At 37.1% G+C, this 21,999-nt stretch overlaps 1 protein-coding gene across 1 annotated transcript; it reads right to left on the bottom strand.

Annotated features, from left to right (window-relative positions):
- Positions 1-1,358: 1,358 nt before the first annotated feature.
- On the bottom strand, positions 1,359-12,965 carry LOC121961222 (tetraspanin-8-like). The gene is made up of 9 exons (XM_042511126.2): positions 12,807-12,965; positions 9,904-9,960; positions 7,099-7,218; positions 6,891-6,965; positions 6,132-6,227; positions 5,749-5,874; positions 5,313-5,345; positions 5,138-5,221; positions 1,359-3,950 (listed from the first exon to the last, which is right to left on the bottom strand). Exons 1-9 carry the CDS (start codon positions 12,864-12,866, stop codon positions 3,858-3,860), a joined length of 744 nt encoding a protein of 247 aa, XP_042367060.1. The 5' UTR covers positions 12,867-12,965; the 3' UTR covers positions 1,359-3,857.
- Positions 12,966-21,999: the final 9,034 nt, after the last annotated feature.

The raw sequence follows: 21,999 nt of genomic DNA, 5'->3' as shown, positions 1-21,999 counted from the left end.
TACTTACCTGAATGTGAGTTGAGTTTCTTACTTCAAAACCATAGACATTAATCTTGTGCAAAAATAAAAACAAAGCTAAGGGAAAATATCTAAAAAAAAAAACAGCTTTGGAAAAATGATTATATATATATATATATATATATATATATATATATATATATATATATATATATATATATTTTTTTTTTTTTTTTTTTTATTATTTTTTATTTATTTATTTTTCAGTTAATTTTCAAGTACTTTTTTTTTGCTTATTTTAGGGTAATTTCTTCTTTCATTGCTTATTGCTTTCTTCCCATGTGTGTGAAAGAAATCAATATTTTTAGGTTACAAAGGGTTAAAGGAAAACTTTTTTTCTGGAACCATAGAAAGCTCCAATGGGTGAATATAATGTATAAAATTGTTTTGGGGTGAATTATCCCCTAAAGTCTATTGCTTTTGAAATGGCTAAAAAGTATGCATATGTTAACAGAGCACAAACGTATTCAAACTTTTTTTTCAAGCATCTAATCATCCTCTGCTGGTGTAATATTTAATGTAAATAGAGTTTTTGTGGAGACATTTTGACATGTCACAGCAGGAGGCACACATTAACGATGGTTGCCTTCCACTTCACCTGACTTCTACCTGCACACCTGTTTCCAATCCTCTACTTAGCTCCCCCACATGTATATTTCCCCCTCAGTTTCCTGCCAGGTTCTCTTTGCAATTGACTTTCTGTGTGTTCATGCTGTCCGCCTGACTCTGAGCCATGTGTTAAAGTGCACCGACTGCTACACTTTAGTCCTCACCTCAATTAGAAATCTGAGAGCTAAACCAGAAAAACAGCCTCATTATAGATGTTAGCCTTCTGTGCTCTGTGGATCCTCCATCAGCCCTACGAAGAACTCTCCTACCACCTTTATACCTCTAAAAGACCTCAGTAGCCTTCGATTAACTTACAGTACCTTTATGTCAGCCCCAATATCACTTCACACCATCTGTCATCCTTCAAATACTGTGGAATTTCTGCTCTTGCACTATCGATAGTGTCCTGACAAAGAACATTACTGACAGGACTGCAAGGCCCTGCAAAGAGTGGAATAATCATCATTGAGCTGAACACACTATAGCTCTACCCTGCTGACAGCATGTTTATTTTGCAAAATTAAAGTATCATTAGGGAGCATTGTTAAGAATTCCAGCCACTTGGATAACTGCCTCTTCACCCTGCTGAGGTCAAGAATATTGGTTACACCAGGCCAGCAATCAAGGCTGAGAAGGAGCTTCTTTTGGCCTCCAACGGCCCATGTGTAAAGCACCAAAGCCAAAAGTGAAGAAATACTAATCACACGAAAACAAACGAGTATGACAGCTGGTTCAGTCTCTAGAGTTTAATCTGAAATGATATGAGTGCAGATTTCACAATAAAACAGTTCCTGTCACAGTATTTGTTTTCCTTTTAAATCACTATCCCTTTGTCAATGTAATGGTGTAGCAGTGTTCACTGTTTGTGGGAGATCTAAAAACCCTGAGCTGCTTTCTCTATGAAGCATGAGCTCTACTTTTTTTTCTCAGTGCTACAAGTGTTGCTGGTATGTCCAATTTCCAAATGTGTCATGGCCTCTAACAAAAAGGAAAAGTTAATTTAGTGGTTTTGGAAATTAACTTTTTAGCCATGTGGGATAATGTTTTCAATTTCATGGCAGAAGAGTGTTTGGTTTTTACATGGCTGAAGCACTTTATATAGAAACATAGATATATGCGTGGCAAATAAGCAAGCTCACTGTCCTACATTTTTTACAAACACATACACATGTGACGACGGCTTAAGTTTTCTTCTGATCCGACGAGGTTCTGTAATTTTTTATTGATAACTCTTTGGTGTTAATTCCTTCATAAATAATGTCCAGGTTACTGGTCATATCCCCAAAGCACAAAGAATAAATCTTTTCTTTAATTTAAATGTTAGTATATTGTGATTTTTACGTAAAAATATGCATTGTAGAATACGGTTTCCGTATGTTTCCACTAATACAAAAAGCATTCAAATCTGAAGGTTTTGCTCACCAGTCGGTTCATAATGTTACTGTCAGTTCAGATGCTGATTGGTTTACATTTACAGAAACACTTGCAACAAAAGTCTTAAAGCTAGGCTATCAGTTCCCTTTACTCCACCTCTATGTAAACTTACTGGCCTGTTAGTGAAGAGTAAGCAGACTTACTGACAGGTAACTGCGTAAGGTAAAGCTAAATGTTGTGTATTTTGAACAATATGTCTGTGTTCATAAGACCACTATAATACCATCAAATGACACAAAAGACCCAGCCAATATTTGTATGTGGGGTCCATGTTGGTAGAAAAATGGGCTAAAAATGGGCCCTATATGGGATTGTTCATGGGTTCATGGGTGGGTTTACCCAAGTGGGCTCAACAAGGGTCAAGCTAGGACTACCTCGGTACCAAGTGGGTATTAGCCCAAAATGGACACCTTATCTGGTTTCCACTTGAGTAACTCACCCCCAATGGCATGGCACCATTATTGAACCCATAAACAACCCCATATAGGGCCTATTTTTTAACCCATTTACTATTCACATGAGCCCTGCCTAAAAATATTGGCTGAGGAGATATAATAATGTGCAAAAAAATAAATGTTTGCTATTCAAGCAATACTCTCTGCAATATAAAGCTGGAAGTAAAAACAACTGCTGCAAGGCAGCACTTTTTTTCCCAAATGAAATCTTCCTGCAGCATGCCACATCATCCATCTGTCCCCTCTATACCCTGTCGCTCTCTTAAAAGTCAGAAATAACCAAAAAAAAAAGTAGAGAAGAAGAGGCCATGTATTGACCACTGAGTCCTTCCATAGACTGTGTAAAAGAAGTGGAGGCAGCCACCACTGGTTTGTGGACAACCGTCTTGAAGCCAGTCAGGTCATTTTGGGGTTTTTTGGAGCCAAAAGAGATGATATATGGTCAAGAGGGTGGTGCTAGGGAGGAGCAAGGGGTGGATCTGACTGAGTGCTATGAATATGTAACACTATGCCTTTACGTAATGAGTCCTGAAACCGGGAAATACATTAACATTTCAGCACCTTTGGTTTCCTCATCTTTAAATCAATGGATTTTTTTGAATGTTTTTTTTGGTTAGAGGCCTGAAACAAGGTCTGTGGTTAACACAGACCAAGACGTTCACGTGTTGTTCAAGGAAATAAAATATGTCAGTAAATACCCCACTCGCAAACTCTGAAGCTTTTATGTGTCTTAAAAAAGGCAGTTGCGAACATGTGGCTATCGGAGACTACAGGTCATCATTTTGCCTAACTGTACGAAACACAGCTTTACAGCTTCGTAAGTATATGCCACACAACCAAAGTGTAGTTCAAACACAGCCTAACACTAGCTTTTTCCTTCTGGCGATTGCATTTAGGCTTCAAAAACCTAAAAGTGGTGTTCATTTGTGAAGACTGTCTTGCTGAAAAGACATGTAAATATTGGCCAGTCGCCATGGTAGCGACAGGTCAATACCTGGTTTTATGGTCTATTTAACTCTAAATGGGGCCACGATTTACAAAATGAACATCGTTCTGTACTGAAAAAGACTTAACTAGCAATTGAGAGTGTAAAGTTTTTCGTAAAATGTTAACTGAAGTAATAAATCAAATGAGAAGTAGGGTTATTTTTTTATTGACTGTTATACAGTTGGACTGAAGTTGCCTCCTGCTGGTCATTAAAATAATGCAGGTTTAAGGCACTTCTGCATTGGCTTCCCTTTACAGACCCGAGGGGTATGTCCACACCTTTTATACAGTCTACGAGTCCCCCTGTTACAGTGCAGAGTTATAGGTGAAGGGGTCAGGGGTGGGGTTTTTCTCTTAGTAGCCCTTCATGGCAATGGAAGATCCTCCGGAGCCATCGTGACGTTTGACCTGATAAATCATCAGGAGGGTGACCAGCAGGCCCAGCAGCTGTAAACACAGGTAGTCAGTTAGAAAGACAGACAGGTGCAAGAGCCAAGCTGTCAGACATGAAAGATATTACAAAAGCTGCCATGTGTGCAATCCACACTACACATACGGCTGAATTTAAATACAGTCTGGAGGCCGCCAGCCGTTCCAAAGATGGTTTTCATTTCAGTTTTCCTGTCTGCATGTTGTTACTTTTATTGCTGAATGAGGTTTTGAGCTTTCTGATCACCGCGCAGCAGCAGCAGAGCAGAGTTAAAACTGTCTTCACCCATAGTACAGCTGCAAAATGTGAGCTGGTCTCCTGACTGTTAGCTCACCAAGCTGGCTCAAAGCATTTGTTACATAAGACACATTCCTTGCTGATTTACATTTGGAAGTAACCAAACTTGGACCCAGTCTCTGTCTGAAGCCTCATGCAATATGACAAAATCAATCTAAAATCCAATACTTTGTCAGGATGCACCAGATGGCATCAGCTGGGGAACGTGGCCAGACAGAACCATTTGCTGTACTATGATACGCCGCCAGACGGCGAGGTGCTTGGACAGGTTTTGTCAGCTGAGAACACGGCCGAACACCACTGGTCGTGTTCTCATTATATGCCACTGAAAAGCGTCAGGTTGAAAAGCTGCCGGTAACAATGTCATATAAGGAGCATGAAGGTTTCTTTAGGGTGTGCGAAGGGCAATGGATGGATCCCGAACCTTGAACTTTCACGCGGGAGTCTGGTGTTTATTTCCCATCTGAATGTGATATTCTTATTCTATACCTTACCAGGTGCTTCTTTTGCCTAAACCTAACCATCTGTGCCTTTATTGCATAATCCAAAGCATGTGCTTTTGTTGGCGTCCCAGCATTGGCCATGTGCTGTTGTTGCCTAAACATAACCACGTGCTTTTGTGGCGTAATCCCAGTATATGTGCTTGTATTGACATCCCGGCGTGCGTAGCAGCATTTTGGATTGTCAACAGCAGATGCAGAAGGACAATATGTAGATGCAGAAGGACAATATGTAGATGCAGAAGTCCACTGACAAAGAAGTAATATGTGGCTACTTGGAATAAGAACGTGTTGGCCAAATACAGTTTGAAAACAAACACTGCACCGTAGTTCTGACTCCATGAAAAAGTGACTGATACAGTTACAGAAGATGACTAAATGCTAAAGAGAGTAACAGTGTAACTTACTGCGGTGACAGCAAATCCAAAGAAGAAGCCCATAGCGATCTTGAAGACAAGGTCTAACCATATAAAGATGAAGTCACTACAGGTCTGCAGAAGAAGAGATGGAGAAAGGGTTATTATCTGGAAACATCAATGACTGCTGGATCAGATGGTGTTGTGATTGGTTTTATTTGTTTACCTGTCTGTAGATCTGTTCTGGGCCACTGGCGTCCTTCAAGAAAACAGTAGCAAGATATGATCATTATAGTGAGAAAAGATTAACAGTCCAGTGATTATCTTCTCTCAAAGGGACAATTTCTTTTCTGATCCCATGATGATTATTCCAAATTATTTTGGTAACCACTTGACTCATCAAATGGCATCCCCATTTAGATAAAATTTTGACTTTAACATGTTTTTGAAGCAATACTGCAAGCTATCATAGTGTTTCGGGGTTTGTAGGGAATCACTGATCCTACAATTGCAGCCCATGTGTATCACTTTCAACCATGCACAGTCGACTGCAGCTGGTCAACAATTATTGACGATAATGACGATGAAAAAGTGGCATTTACTTTTGCACATTAACACAGGCTGACTAATCTGATCTTCCAGTTTCGTTTTACAAAACCCACCTGGGGTTTGGCTTTACATCCAGACATTCCAAGTCCTGTCAATGGTCCATATGGAGACTTGCAGTCACAGGAGGAGGGGATGTTATTACCCCAGTCGGAGGCGCTCACCACTCCACAACATTGCGCCTGAAACAACATAAGAGAGTGTGTTTCAATAAATGGAAATGGTCTTCGACAGGAGCAGGGAGCAGATAGATAGCTGGATAACAATAATAACAACGAGCACATGACATCATCTGTCAACATTTAGTGCTAGCTACTTTCATTGGAAAAGAGCTGGAAACACTGATGTCCTCTGGAAAGCATTCACACTAAAAGAGACTACAAGAAGCAATGTTTAGCCTAGCTAGACTATACTTATCAGGGTTTAATATACACATTACAGTTTCCTGTAGTCCCTCAAGCAGCAATCTCATCTCCTCGTCTTCCATGAAGGACTTAGACAGCTCAGAGGAGGCGCTGTCAAAGCCATTTTTGATCTATGAAAAAAGAAAGAAAAGTAGCATCATGGTTGATTGACAAGAGATAGAACACCATTAGCATCATTGTAAGAGAGAGGATATTTTGGCATCAACACAAAGATTTAGTAAAATGCTAAGGTAGAGGTAAACAGAAAAAGAAAGCATCATTAGCATCATGGTAGACAGAGAAAAATATTAGCGTCATGGTAGAATCAAGGTAGATAAAGAGAACGTTAGTATCAAGATAGATAAATAAGATGTTAGCTCCAAAGTAGATTGAAATAACATGGATAGATGGAGAAAATGTTAGCATCATGGTGAACAGAGAAAATGTTAGCATCATGGTGAACAGAGAAAATGTTAGCATCATGGTGAACAGAGAAAATGTTAGCATTATAGTAGAATCAAGGTTGATGGAGACTACGTTAGCATTAAGGCTGATGGAGAAAATGTTAGCATCAAGGTAGATTGAGAGAACGTTTGCATCAAAGCCAATATAGAGAAGATGTAAGCACCTAAGTCGATAAAAGAAAGGTAAGCATCAAGGTAGAAAGTATGTTAAGGTGGATTTGAGATAAATATATAGAGAGAACGTGAACATAAGCATAGATGCAGAGGGACTGAGATATCCTATCAGTGTCACGATAGAGAGATAAAAAGGTAGCTTGGAAAATGAATGACCTTGTTCCTTGTGACAGCGATAATGATGCCAAAGATCAGCATGATGACCATCCCAACCCCCATGAAGCCTGCAAACTGTAAATGAAACAATATTCAGATATAAACCGTGTTTTATGTCCTGTCTTGTAAATTCAGTGGCTTGATTATTTATCCTAATAACCTAAATGTTCACGATTTCTTTGTCTACATGACATGTAATAGTACATACTATTTTGAGGGCGAGGGCTTTCTCAGAGCATCCTGCATAGATTCCCAGGCAGGAGATGCCGAGCACGCCGATGGCAAACACCCAACTCCAACCAAGGCTCGGGCCTCCAACTGTCGCCATCTGCTCCGCCATGACGGAAAAATGACAAAGAAAAGATCAATGCAAAGATCTACTCTCAAACAGCTAATGGTGCAATGTATATTGGTGTGATTCAGCAGTATAAAAACCTCCTGAATGTCTGGATCTTAAGTTATCAGAGTAAAAAAGTCAGCATACGTTAGCAGGTACTGGACTGGCAGCCTGTTTGCAATGTGCCAAACAGTGTTGGAGAAACACTCATTTTTAACGTGAAATTGCTTTTTTCAGTGTTTTTACCAATTTAGATAGTTTGGTCTGTTTGTTTTTGACAGGAAGAGTTCTCTGCAGATAATTCGACTCTTGGTAAAAAAAAAATTGTAACAATGACCACTGAGGGAATCCTAATCTGCACGTTTGGTACGCAGAAGAAGTTTCAGCTGGTTGCAATCTGCAATCATTGCCACTAGATGTCACTAAATCTTACACACTGCTCCTTCAATCTTACATTATGAGGTAATGTTTATATATAATAAAGATTTTTTTCATCCAGATTTTGGAGGTCGGACAGAGGTAGTATGTAATTGTTGTTTTGTTTTGTTTTTTTCTTAAAGTCTCTGCCATAAACTGCGTCAGTGTTTTTAGACTGAATAACATTAACAAAGAAGCTTCCCTCAAAGACCAACTCATATATGGTAATGGGATTTGGCAACAAGAAAAATACAAAATATCCTATTAAAATCCCCTTTAATGTGTTAACCAAACATCACACATTCCTCTAACATACAGCGAGTGGACATTAGTTTCATCAAATATAATTTCCAGATAAAAACATACCAGCCAACACTGTATAAAGGACCATATGGGATTATGTTTCAGCCCATTAAGAAGTTTAAAAACCTGCATCCCAGAAAATGGACGTCAGAATGCAGGAAAATCTATCTCAAACCTGATGATGGCGTTTTGGAAGATGCTCGACAGAAATGGAAAGTGAATTTGATTAGTTGGAAACAAAAAGCTGAAAGGCTTTACTCCTTGAAGAGAGCTGATTTCACTCCCTTGTGAAGCCTTCAGTATTTCTGATCTGATAACATTGTCAGAGCCATCCTGTTTTTCTGTTGCAGAGAGAGTCGACTGTGCGAATGGAAAATCTCCTCCGGGCTGCATCTGCTTTGCATTAGAAAAAGAAATCAAAGCCTCCACTACGTCTTGGCAGCTGCCCTGCGTCCTTATAAACACTCAGAATCCTTCACCTCAACTTGTTTTGAACAACTATAAACAGGTACTATGCATTTTCAGATGTGTGCAGTACACAGGATTATACATTAGTAACCTTGATTTTCACAAACCAGCTGCTTTCGTTTTAATTCAAAGGCTCACCGAAAACTTTCTGCCATAACCAGTTGCAAGTATACAAAGTATACAGTGTGCTGTAAGGGGTTATACAAGGTTCTCTAAATGTTGCTGTAAAATAGAAATCCCCCATGGTTTTAGAGTAATCAACACAAACAAACCCCGTAACCTCCGTTTTCCCCGCCAAAACTTAAACTTGATTGATTTAATTGTTGTTCACATCTGATTTTGATTTACTTTTTTCACTCAGTGAGTCATGTTACAGTTAATCTGCAGCTCATTCTGCCAGATACATACCGTAATGGGAAGTTGTAATTGTACGTTTGGCAGCGGACGGCGTCCATTCAGTCCAACAAAGACAACAATGCAACAATTTCATACTATGGGAGATACTCAATCCTGTCTCCGTTTTAGCTTTTGTTGGCAGAGTTTGTGGTCTGACTTGTATGTTTTCCTGACAAGCGACAGATAGATATATGTAGATGTAGATAAGTATTGTGATACGGTTACAGCTTGATTAGGTAGTTTTATTGAACTACTGTCCTTTTTTCAGTATACAATCCCAGTATCAGGTGAGAATTGACTTACTGAGGGAAGTATATCCGACTTTTAATCTATTGTCGCTAGTTGCTCATCTTCTAGTTGACCCTACGTCACATACCAAAGAAGTTAGTATGGGACAAATGGGTTGCATGTTAAGTAGTAAAAACATGGATAACTTTATTTCGTTGTACATTTCATACGTACTCTTTATGCTGTTTGACTTCTTCGACTTGTTCAAGCGCCAATGGCAGTTTAGGTCCGATTGAGGTATACATGAGAGAGTAAATTCACAACTTTGTACAATTTCACTCAGACTAACATATATTTTAAAAGTTCAGTTTTGGACGGACTAACAATAATTAGACTTTTTCTAAGATCTTGTTAATGTACTGAGTGAGCTTAAGAGGAACTGGTATGCAGAACGAGTTATGTTTGGACAACACGCTGTCTATTCGCTGTTGGTACGTTTTGCTTCTAGAAGTAATGCACCAAAATTTGTATATGCTATTCCAATTAATCATGTGGCATTGCAGTTTCCAGCATCCGTCACACAACAACATGGGTCCCTAAAAGACTTTTTCCTATAGACTTATATCGGGAAAGACATGTCTATCAATCAGTGAATACATTTTTCGAGCGTCACCACGTCGGCAAAATGATTCATCTCATTATCAAGATTTTATCCATTTTGATTTATATCTTTTGGAAAGTCTAAAAGAGCCGCTAGATTAAATTTGATCCTAAATTCAAGTTAGCAGAGTGCTAAACCGGAAGACAGCCGCTCTGCCAGCAGTTGTTGGAAACTGATTAATTCCTTGCGTTGTGGTCGTTTACCTGATGGCTGTAGGCGCTGGCCTTCACCGCCCCGAAGATCAGCAGACATCCAAGGATCTGAGGACAAATCACATTACTTAGGTTGTGGTTTAACACAGTGGAAGCTGTATGGAAGCTGAGGTATGCCAACAAAATATTGACTCTTAAAAAGAAAAATCAAAAGGAAAAAGTGTTAACAATCTGTGAGACTAAAAAGAAAATGAGAAGAATATTACTAGTTAAAATTTAAAGAATATATTATAACAAATATTTTAATAATTCACATTGTTTGTCAAAGCTTTGTCAAACCTACATAACCTACTCAAATACAACACACGACTTTTTGTTTCCATTCGATGCCATGAATCAGGTCAATTTTGATCAGTGTAAACATTAAAACACATTAAAACAAATTGTCCCCAGACATTTTCTCCTAGCTTTTTGGAAATTATTTCCTAAGTCTCCTAATTTGTGGGACATTTGTGGTGAAGTTTTCTTCCCCACATTTTTCAAAGAAATTGCACCAATTTGTTTAGAGTTCAAATATTTAAATACTTGTTAAAGGCATCTGAAGAAGCACAAGAAAATGGATGAAGTTTCAACCGTAAAATGTTATCAGATTTTGTACTTTTGTACTGATTTTTGTGTTCGTATTGGCTGCAGACTGACCTGACAGACCTGGATCCAAATCAGTGTTCCGCATTCAGATGCCTTTTGCAAGCATTTTAAAAATTGTCTCAATTTCTTCTTGAAAGCATGAGCAAAAACTTGTAACTTGGCAGGATATAAATTGCAAAATAAATAAATAAATAAGTAAAAGGTGACAATAAAAGTACTTAAAAATTAACTTGGAGGGGATCATTAGATTCTATCCAAAAGATAAAAAACATAAACAGGAAAAATTGGCCAGAAAACTATATTAATAACTTCTGTATATCTTTTATACTCTTATATATATCACTTTAAAAACTACATACATTTATTTTTTTTATTACACTTTATTTTTATTTTTAATTTATTCATTTATGTTTTGTCTTTTAAGTTCTTTTCTTTTCTTTTTACTAATTTCTTACCATTTTTGGGGGCCATTTCTTGTTAAGTTGCTTGTTGCCTTCTCTCCATGTTTTTCAAGACAGTTTGCTCAGGTTTTAAAGGGTTAACAGCTCATTGTAGTTTCATATGATGGGCGGCCTTAGCTGCTTACCTAATCACATATGTTTTGATAAAGTTATGTAACCATCCCCTGAGCTCAAGATGATTCACCAGAAATGTTCTTTACATTTTATGCAAGAGAAAAGAAATTAGGTGAAATTATTCAGAAACTAGGTCTTTTATTTAGACATTGATACAAAATTTTAACTTAAAACTCATTTTGTCTTTAAAAGCTGTAATTGGCTCGGAAATAGTCTCTTCTCTGAGAGACGTTTGAAGACATAAAACCCAACAAAACTATAGATTTTTGATTTTCACAACATTAAAAGAGTGTTTATCATCATTATAATTTATATTTCTTTATACATGACAGTTTTTTTATTAATGCATACTCAGGGTTTTTATTTTTTCTCTCTGGTGTTTTTGCGAGTTCCTGTCATTCCTGCACTGAGACACTGGAGGGAGACAGAGCCCAAAAAATAACATTTCTTTCACATTTGATGTCAGCTGAAGGCTCCTGCAGTCACTGAAACACACAATAAACGTCTCAACCTGTAAACACTTTTGAAAAATCATTTATTGTTTTCATATGTGATGTTATGTCATCAAATATATCATCTGAATTAATCAGATATAATTAATGCCATTCAAAGGAAAACAATTAGTCAATCTAAATAATTTGAAATCATATAAATAATTTAAAAAATGGGGAAAAAAATGAGGCAGTGACTGAAGGCAGGAAATTAAAGCTTGTGCAGGTCAAAAAATGGAAAAAAAAAAAAAAAGTGGGCATTAGGGCTTTCAAAAAGGTTAAAGGGTTTATTCTGCTGTTTTTACTCTTAAACCAAATATAGTCTGAATCTCTAGTTTAACATTTTTATTTTTTTTTTGGCTAAGGGTAAAAAAAAAATCCTGCAAAAAAGAACATCCAGTGCCCCTCAAACTGAAAACAGTCAAACTCCGCCCTCTTTAAAATGCCACTTTTTTTTTTTTTTTCATCAGCGCTCGAAGCTGAAAACATGTCTGTGTAACAGAAGGAATGAGACTTCATCAGAGAGAAGAAAAGGGGGTCGGGGGGCGGACTGAAACACGACTCCGGACTCTGCTGCATAGATTTGTCTCTGACTTTCCCTCTCTTTCTTTCTTGAGGTTTTTTTTTTTTTTCTGTCTCCCACTTACTGGAAGTGACTGTTTACTGAACATGAGTTATAAAACAACATCTGGACTTGTAAAAAAAACATGCATCACACCTTTAATTGATGTTTTATCAAGTTAGTTTGAATTGAATCACACACATGATGTGTTTTACTGTTTTTTAAAATACATAAATACATATTATAGGAGGTAAAACTTTGATAATGAACCGAATAAAGTCTTAATTTGTTCTTTATTCTCTAAAAAACGGTAATTTTAATTTTCTTTTTTTTTTTTTGCGTAACAGACTTTTTCCTCTCATTTTTTTGTTTAGAAAAAGCGGCTAATCAATCTTTTCACCCACTTTTTCACCTATAAAACACCCCGTCTTTGTTTTTAAAGTCATTTTTAAAAATGACTATAATATGTTTAGAGAAGGGCCACAAATAAATAAATAAATAATGCAACTTACATTTGTTGGATTTATCTTTACAGACTTTCTCTCTTTTTCACACTTTTTTGCCCAAACATAAATAGAAACTCATTAGACAGAGAAATAGTAAATAAGAAAAAATTAACTAAAAATGAACTTTGATGGAAAATCAATTCAGAAATGATCAGAAATGTGTTTTACTTACTGCAAACAGCACATTGAAGAAGATAAAGAGGCATTTTAGGCATCCGTTAATTTTTCCCATCTTCAGTTTTTAGTGGCTCTCAGATGAAAGTGAAGCTGTGTGTGCATGCACTGTAACGCACAGTATGTGTGATGATGTGCAGCAGTGTGTGCTGTGATAAAACTGCCTGCAGAGTCAATGAGGGTGAACACAGAGCTGCGGCACACAGAACTGATCTGCAGCCTACATGCAACCGCAGCTTCAGCTGTTTCACAGAATCATGAAAACACTGGGGACGAATTTTCAGTATTTGAAGTGATGGGTTTTATTTTTAAAAGCTTCTATTTGATGTATTTTCCTTAAACTCTGTTGATTCTCAAGGAAAAAGACAAAAGAGTAATTTATAAGAACAGAGATCGTTAATTTACAATATTCAAAAGTGGCAATAATAGAGAGAAGTTATTACATATAACAGATTCTTTATTTAAAAACTGTGTTTGAATGTCTGCTATGAAGGCAAAAGTTTCCAACTTAACCCTTAGAAACTGTAGTAAATTCCCTCAAAAATGGTAAAAAGGAACTGAGCAACTTGAAAAGAAATGCCCCCCCTCCAAAAAAAATAGCAAGAAATTCGTTAAAGTACAAGAAAATTTCCTGAAAAAAAGTTAAATACAAACAGTAAAACAAACAAACAAACACGGACAAAAAAATGCTTCAAAATTAGAATGAATCTGTAACCCGAATGTAAATATGTTAATATGATAATTAGAAATTAGTTTTCCTTCGTTTTACTGTTTTCCCCACTTTTCCTTAGTTTTTAAAAATAGACTAGAACAGCTTGTTGCCTAATTTTCCTGTTTTTTGTTGTTTGTTTGTTTATTTGTATGTTTGTTTTTAGGAAATCATACCTATTTTCTCTGGGTTTAAAGGTTTCAATACTGGTGTAAAGCATCTGGAGCAGCACGAGAAAAGTGATGTCACTCCAGGTTTCGAAGGGTTAATATACATTACAATACATTACGTCACAATCATGATGTTTAGTACAAAATCGCAGTGTTACCGAGTCCATAACCATCTCTGGGGAACTGAAGCTTATCTGTGGAGATGATCTGAATGAGCTGTAAAAAACTGCAGAAAGTATTTAACAAATGTGTACAGGAAGTTTACAGATGGCTTGAAAAGATAAGGCCTTAAATGTATATTATTTTTCTTTTTCAAATCCCATGAAACAGCCAAAACAAACATTGTGTTCGTCCGTCTTTTAGTACTTTCAAATTTCTGGGTTCCAGAAATAAACAGATATATAGTCTCAGGAGTTTTTCTTTTGATGAGCAGTTGCTCATCTGTATTTAATTACACAAATAGGAGGAAATAGTGCATTTGTTTGGGACTATTTTCAGTGGTGGATTAATCCACGTTTGATTCTCTATTTGTTAACTACAGATGAACATGGAGCCGGTGAAACCCCATAATTCAGATTTCCTGTATTATTCTTTTTCAAGCACTTCTATACATAATGAAAAAATAAATTATGTTTCCCCAAAAAGACAAAAACTGTGAAAGTTGATAATAAAAAGCAGAATAAAAATAAGTGGATGCTAAATGTATCGACAGGCAGTTCCTCCACGCGTCTGAAAACATGGACACTTCACACACAGAAGATCTCTACAGTCAGCACAGTTTCAAGGTGGGCATCCGAGGTTCTTGAATCATGGCTCGAAATATGTTTTATGAGGTCACCTAAGCCTTGACCTTTGACCTTTGATCACCATCTTCTAATCAGGTCATTCTTGAGTCCATGTGGACGTTTGTGCCAAATTTGAGAAACTACCTTAAGGCCATCTTCAAATGTTGCATTCACAAGAATGAGACGAATGCAAGGTCACCATGACCTTGAACTTTTACCACCAAAATCGAATCATTTTAGTCTCGAGTCTACTCAAATATTTGTGTCAAATTTGAAAAAAATCCTTCAAGGTGTTCTTGAGATAATGTGTTTACAAGAAAGCGACAGACAAGGTCACATAGACCTTGACCTTTGACCTATGACCACCAAACTCTAATCAGATCACCCTTGAGTACATACAAACATTTGTGCCAAACTTGAAGAAATTCCCTCCAGCTGATCTCGAGATACTGTGTTTACAAAAATGAGGTAGACAACATCATAGGGGCCTTGACCTTTAACCTATAATCACCAAAATCTAATCAGTTCATCCTCACATCCATTAAAACGTCTGTGCCAAATTTGAGAAAAAATCCCTCAAGGTTTTCTTGAGATATTGCATTTACAAGAATGAGATAGACAAGGTCATAAGGACCTTGACCTTTGACCTATGACCACCAAAATCTAATCATCTTTGAGTTCAAGTAAATGTTTGTGTTAAATTTGAAGGAATTTAATGAGATTGGAAGATCCTCCATGATGGTGAAGGTCACAGGAGCAGAGGGAACAATGTTTCTCTAGTAACATCTGGTAAAACAACCCAGTTTCCAGAAACAAATGTTGATAGATTTACAGAGTATATTTGAAGTCGCAGCTGTCGCACATTCTTATTCCCAGTTCTCAAATATTGCTGCTTGGTCGGCAGCATTCACGTCTACATATACGTGATGCGTTTGTTGTAGTTGATGTTCTTGGTCATCGTGTCAGTTTATGCCTGTTTAATGCATCGTGTCTTTTCAAAATACACGTCTGTTGTGCTCTTTGTGCATATGGTCTTTTTCAAAATAAACTTACAGTGTCTGTAAAACACCTCATATTTACATTTATTTCCTTCCATTGTTAAGTTCAGGCAAGGAAAGCCAATGGTAAGGTTTAGTAAATAAAAGAATTTGGTTATTGCTGTTTATTTATTTATTTGTTTGTTAATTATTATATCTATTTATTTATTTATTATTTTGTGTTTTTTTTATTTTATTTATTTATTTTATTTTAAAGATCTGAAAAAAAGCTTGTAGCCTGAGAGGTCCTTAACTCAAGATTTATTTTAGTTTGTTTAGCTGTTGAATACGCTTCTGGCCAAATTTGTCAGTTGAGGTGTATAAATTAAGATTTACTGCAGAAAACAATGAAAGAGCAGGTTGTGTTAAGCACAAAAACAATTTGGTTTTGTTGTTATTTTTGTAGTTTTTATCGGTGTGATTAGTGTAATGGTTTTATTGTTGAATGTTGGCTTTTTAGTTTAATACACCGAACAAAGAAATTTAAAACAACACTTTTGTTTGTCCTTTTTTTCCCTAACGTTTAGGTTAAAGATATAAGATTTTTTTATGCACTCAGTAGATTTATTTCTCTCAAACGTTGGTCACAAATTTGTTAAAGTCCGTGATAGTGAGCACTTGCACATCACGCTGCTGATTAAACAGCATTGTTACCACACAGGTGCCTCTGGCTGGTCACAATAAAAGGCTGCTCCCAAAATGTGCAGCTTGATCACACAACACAATAATGCAGATGCCATGAGTTTTGAGAGTGAACATAAAGTTTTATTCAGAGCATTGTGGTTAGAATTACAGTGAAAAAACAAGGTAGAATCAGTTCTCCAAAGGTCAGCTGATGGGAAACTCCTGGTTTTCACCACATTTCCTGTATTATTACTCTTCTAGAAATTCCAACATGTTTGGAATGAGAACAGGCTGCTGACGTATAGTAGCAGCATGTTTCTTCTTCTTGCCTTTACATAAGAATGAGGTGCAGTTTTCCACAACCTCCAGTCAGCACATGGGGAAGTGACACACACTGAAGACTGAAATTAAGAGAAATTCTGAAAAGAAAAGCTCAGAAAAAAACACCCGAGGGACTGAACTGCTGCTGCAGAGTCCAAATCAAGTGAGAGAGACAGGAAAACACTTCAGTGCTCCGACTTCCTCAACCGCTTTTGTTCAGTTTCCACTTCAAACCTGCAGCAGCTCCATTCATCCAAACACATCAGTTACACACATGTGAGACAACATAAGAGGAGAGTTTTACTAAATTCACATGTCAGAAGTATTTATGGAGAGAGCCCAGAGGATGGATGGATGCACGAGATGATCATTTGTGCACACAAGCTCTGTAGTTTTGGTTATATTTTCAAAAAAGAGAATAAACTTCCAGTAAAGTCAATTTATATTTTTGATAACCTGTCATTAGGAACAATAACACACATTTTGAGCATGATTATTCTCTTTTTTAGTGCATTAAATGTTACATTTTTTATTTTATTCAATAAGAAAGATTTTCAGTAGTGATTCTGAAATAAATGCCATTATAATCAGTTCCTGTATGGGGTCCTATACTCTGTGTGGTTTTTGTGCCAGGAGCATTTTTTTCTTTTTACTGACAAGATATTATAGATGGTAACATATGAGGGAAAAACCCAATCGAAAGAGTAAATGTTGGCAACATTCATGTCTCTTTGTGGCACCATCCCACCTGGAAATGCAGCCAAGTCTGGGTAAAAAATGAAATAAGAAATAAATAAAAATACAAAAAAAAAAGTTTTTCATGGCAAGAAACACAGCTAAGAAATGAAAAATTAAAATAATGCTTTAAAAAATCAGGAAATTGAGTCAAGTCAGGGAAAAAAAATAGTTATTTTGTGGCACTATCATGTCAAGAAACACACAGGGGAAAGGTGTTTTTTGTGGCAAAATTGCAGCAGGAAACACAACCAAGTTAAAAAACAAACTGCTTTTCATGGCGCTCTTCTTGCAAGAAATGCCGCCAAACTGAGTAAAAACAATCTGCTTTTTGCCGCATTTTCCAGCAGGAAAGGAAGCAATGTCTCTGTAAAAAAAAACACTGCTTTTCATGGCATTATCGCCCAGTGGAAACACATGGACAAGTTGTAAAAAAAAAAAACAACCCACCCACGTTTGTGGCTTTTAAGCCTCTGAAAACACGTCAATGACTCACTAAAAAACAACCTGTTTTGTTGTTTGCTGGTTTGGTCTGCAGCCTGGCAGACGTCTCTCCTATGTGCCTCCATTTCCTAGTGAGAGTCATTTCATATCTACACCACCTTCAAAACATTAGCAAAATGGAGATGTAATGTCGCTGTGGTTTGCAGAAACGTACAATGCCGACATTTTCTTCTGGCAAATGGGCTGTGAGGAAAACGAGAAGCAATTTATTAATTAAATGCAACATGAAACCACATCTGTTATGCAGGTGAAGTTAAAACCCTACAGGAAAAATGAATGCCCTGTGAAAACTAGACCTTAATGAAACTGTGCATGAAAGAAATGTATTTAAACTTTTAGAAAAGGATCAGCAATAAGGAATAAAAAAACAAAAAAAAAAGAAAAACAGAGATTTTCCCCAAGAAAACAGTGTTTTATTCCTGCTGTTGCTCCTGTCTGAGGGTCTCTTGTCTGCTCTAACTGCTCTAGATCTATGAAGTGTTTACTATAGGTCTAATGGAGGAGACCACACCCACTCTTCAGTGTGTGTGTGTGTGTGTGTGTGTGTGTGTGTGTGTGTGTGTCTGTGCCTCTTTCCTTCCTGCTGACCTCTCCAAGAGTTAATAGTGAGGTCAAATACAAAATGAGAAAAGACAAACAAAATGCTACTTGAGCCCCCACAGTGGCTGCAGGGGCTGGAGGTGTGGATGTCAGATTCAAGGTAACGGATTTAAAAAAGGAGGAAACTACAGAGGAAATGTGACTCCCACTTCTCCTGTTAAGGTACCACATGGCCCCTCAACCATTGTCTAATTCACAATAGAAATAAAGTGGTTCACACCAGGAATTGTTTTTGTACTTTAAGTATACATAAAGTGCCAAAGTGCTTGAAACAGCATCCAGATAGAGCTTGTTTATCCAAAATAAATGCCAGTGGAGGATCCCCCACATCCCTGACAAAGGTAGTGAAGACCCTAATGTCCTTAAATACTAGAAATGTCCTAAAATGTCTTAAACTCTGAAAAATTTCTTAAAATCTGACAAACGTCTTAAAATCTGAGAAACATCTTACAATCCGAGCAATGTTTTAAAATTCAGAAATGTCTTAAAATCAAAAAAAAGGTCTTAATACCCGAGAAACGTCTTAAAATCTGGGAAACGTCCCAAAATCCAAGACATGTCCTAAAATCAGAGAATCGTTCTGAAATCCTAGAAATGTCCTAAAATCTTGTTCAAATGTTCAAAAATTTAAGCAATGTCCTAATGTCCTCCAAACATCCTAAAGATTGTGAAACGTCCTAAAATGCAAGAACTGCCCCAAAGTCCTTGAAATGTCCTAAAATCCAAGAAACATTCTTAATTTGTTGAAACGTCCTAAAGTCCTTAAAATGTCATAAAATCCAAGAAACATCCTAAAATCTTAGAAATTACCTAAAATCTGAAACTGCTTTGTTCAGTGTTTTCACCTGGTCTGGTCTGGTTTTAATCACCTGGTGAATTTGTTTTGGTGAGGGAGCGACTCTGTGGATAATTCAGCTCCTGAACAACCATCACTGAAGGAATTGTAACCGGGAGAAGTTTCAGCTGGTTGCAATCTGCGATCCTCACTGCTGGATGCCACCAACTCTCCCAAAATCGTTCACACCGGACCTTCAACACAATTAAACCTGAAGCATCAGTGTTGTCACTATGGTTACCTGCAGTTTAACAAACGTTGACCTTTGATTTAAAACATTTGACGAACTTTTGGACTGGAGCTATATTGTCTCCCTCTACAGTTTTATCAAACACCTGCCAACCAATCAGGATCCAGGATCATTCCCCCCTCAGCTGTGGCGTAAAAAGACTCGGAGCTGAAAACTGTCCCGTCTGGAGTTTGTCTCTGCGCTCAGGAATGTGCAGGTCTGTGCACCGAGCTGTGAGGGGTTTTTTATGAGCCCCATTGTTAAAGTGTTTACAAGGGAAAAGTTACATTCCTGCCTCCACTCATACACGTCGACTCCACCGTTTTAATAGGATGGAGCGGACCATGGCGAGGACGGTGGGGTGGATAAAGGTTAAACTGTTTACTTCAAAACACCAAATAAAGTTCTGGATTTGATCCGCGAACAAAGTGGAAAAGTTGTTTTTGCTACATAAAGTGAAGTTGTTATGAATGTGTCCCAACAATACCGCCATATTGTCTTTATGATATTTTTGTTAAACAGGTCTCTGACAGATGCAGGAGGGAAAAAAAATGATGGCATAAAGTTTAGGAATCAAGATGTAAACATGAGGTCGCACCTGTATGTGTGCAGGGCAGTGATACTCACGGCCTCCTAGAAAAATCTGGACTCCAAGAGGGTGCCATGTGGCCTCCCACCCCAATTTTCTAAATCACAATATTGTTTTTTTTTAGTAGACATAAGGTGTCACAGAGCATAAAACAGCATCAAAATAGAGCTGTTTTTTAAAAAAAAAAGTGCCAGTGGAGGATCCCAACAGAGGTCCTAGCTAAGCCACTAATGTCCCAAAATCCTTGAAACATCCTAAAATCTTCGCACTAGAAATGTTCTAAAATCTCAGAAATATCCTAAAATCTGAGAATCATTCTGTAATCCAAGAAACCTCCTAAAATCCCAGAAATGTTCTAAAACAGAAATGTCGTAAAATCATAGAAACGTCCTAAAATCATAGAAACATCCTAAAATCCAAGAAATGTCCTAAAATCTGAGAAATGTCCTAAAATCCGAGAAACATTCCATAACCCCAAAAAACATCATAAAAATCCCCCAAATGTTCCATAATCCAAGAATTGATCTATAATCCAAGAAGCATCTTAAAATTCTAGAAACATCCAAAAATCGGAGAATCGTTCTATAATCCAAGAAACCTCCTAAAATCCCAGAAATGTTCTAAAATAGAAATGTCGGAAAATCATAGAAACGTCCTGAAATCCAAGACATGTCCTAAAATCTGAAAAATGTCCTAAAATCCTGGAAACGTCCTAAAATCTTCAAAACGTCCTAAAACACTAGAAATGTTCTAAAATCTGAGAAATATCCTAAAATCCAAGCGATGTCCTAAAATCCGAGAAATCTTCCATAATCCAAAAAACGCCATAAAAATCCCCAAAATGTTCTATAATCCAAGAAGCATCTTAAAATTCTAGAAACATCCAAAAATCTGAGAATCGTTCTATAATCCAAGAAACCTCCTAAAATCCCAGAAATGTTCTAAAATAGAAATGTCGTGAAATCATAGAAATGTCCTTAAGTCCAAGAAATGTCCTAAAATCTGAGAAACGTCCTAAAATCCTAGAAACATGTATAGAGCTTCTGCCACTGGCCCCCTGGTCACTTGTCACTTTGCAAAAGTGTCCCCTAAGCAAAGTTAGTATCCCTGCTGTAAGGTGTTGGATTTGATGTGTGCACACATGCAGTGATAAACAGGCGAAATAGACCTTTAATACATTACATTCGTCGGTTTGGTTGTTTTTTCTTCTCGACGTACAGATCAATAATCCTCATAATGTTATTTGTTCTGTTTGCGAGCGCTTCCATCAGACCGCCCAGCTGTCTGTTCTGATTTGCAGTCTGAGACCTAAAAGGTCCGAACAGGACGGACCAGACACAGGAATGCTGTCTGATGTTATTATTAATGCGGTAACTCAATGTTCAGTTCTATATGTGCAGACTCCACCGTTCCCCTGGGATACCAAGAATAACTATTAATAGTAATTTTATTTTTACATCTGTTTATATTTGTGCTTTACTTATGTGCTCACAGTACTACAACCAAAATACATGGGACGTGGTCACAATGCGACACACTGCCGCAGCATGCCTGCAGCAGAGCACAATCCGTGTTAATCAGCTGACGCAGCTACGCTGACCACAGAAGCTGTGCTTTGGCACCACGCATTCATTTAATGCGGCTGGTCTATTTATTGTTTTTTTTTTTTTGTGCGGCTCCATTAGCCTCCAACATGTAAAAACTACACAGAAGTGTATAAAATAAAAGGAGTGCAGTGTGTTTTCAAATGTTAAAAATCTACGTTTGCGCCTCTGTTTCCTAACCATTATGATCAATACTACTGAAGAGTAATTATTTATTTGTTAATTTAAAAAATATATACATATATTTGTGCTAAGTTATATATAAACCACGTAGAGATGCAGCTGACAAAAAGGTAAAAAATAAAAAATAAAAATGAAAAAACCCCAGGCGAAATAATGATTTTGATTGAATAATTTGCTGCAACTGATGTTAAAACTGATGTTTTTGGGGTTTTGTTTTTGTTTTTTTTTTTAAAGCCATGCATGGTTAAGTTCTCACAATCCACATC

The sequence above is a fragment of the Plectropomus leopardus genome, chromosome 22, assembly GCF_026936395.1.
Source record: "Plectropomus leopardus strain MGB_pleo_1.0 chromosome 22, ASM2693639v1, whole genome shotgun sequence".
NCBI classification, from domain to species: domain Eukaryota; kingdom Metazoa; phylum Chordata; class Actinopteri; order Perciformes; family Serranidae; genus Plectropomus; species Plectropomus leopardus.
The sequence above is the reverse complement of the archived record's forward strand: the minus strand, read 5'-3'. Positions and strand labels throughout refer to the sequence as shown.

Bases quoted from the DNA above. Each gene is read 5' to 3' on its own strand.
- LOC121961222 (XM_042511126.2), bottom strand. From the start codon at position 12,866: ATGGGAAAAATTAACGGATGCCTAAAATGCCTCTTTATCTTCTTCAAT. The intron at 7,219-9,903 runs GTAAACGACCAC...ATGGCGGAGCAG, and splicing joins CCAGCGCCTACAGCCATCAG to ATGGCGACAGTTGGAGGCCC. The intron at 5,875-6,131 runs GTAATGTGTATA...ATGTTGTTTCAG, and splicing joins TTGAGGGACTACAGGAAACT to GCGCAATGTTGTGGAGTGGT.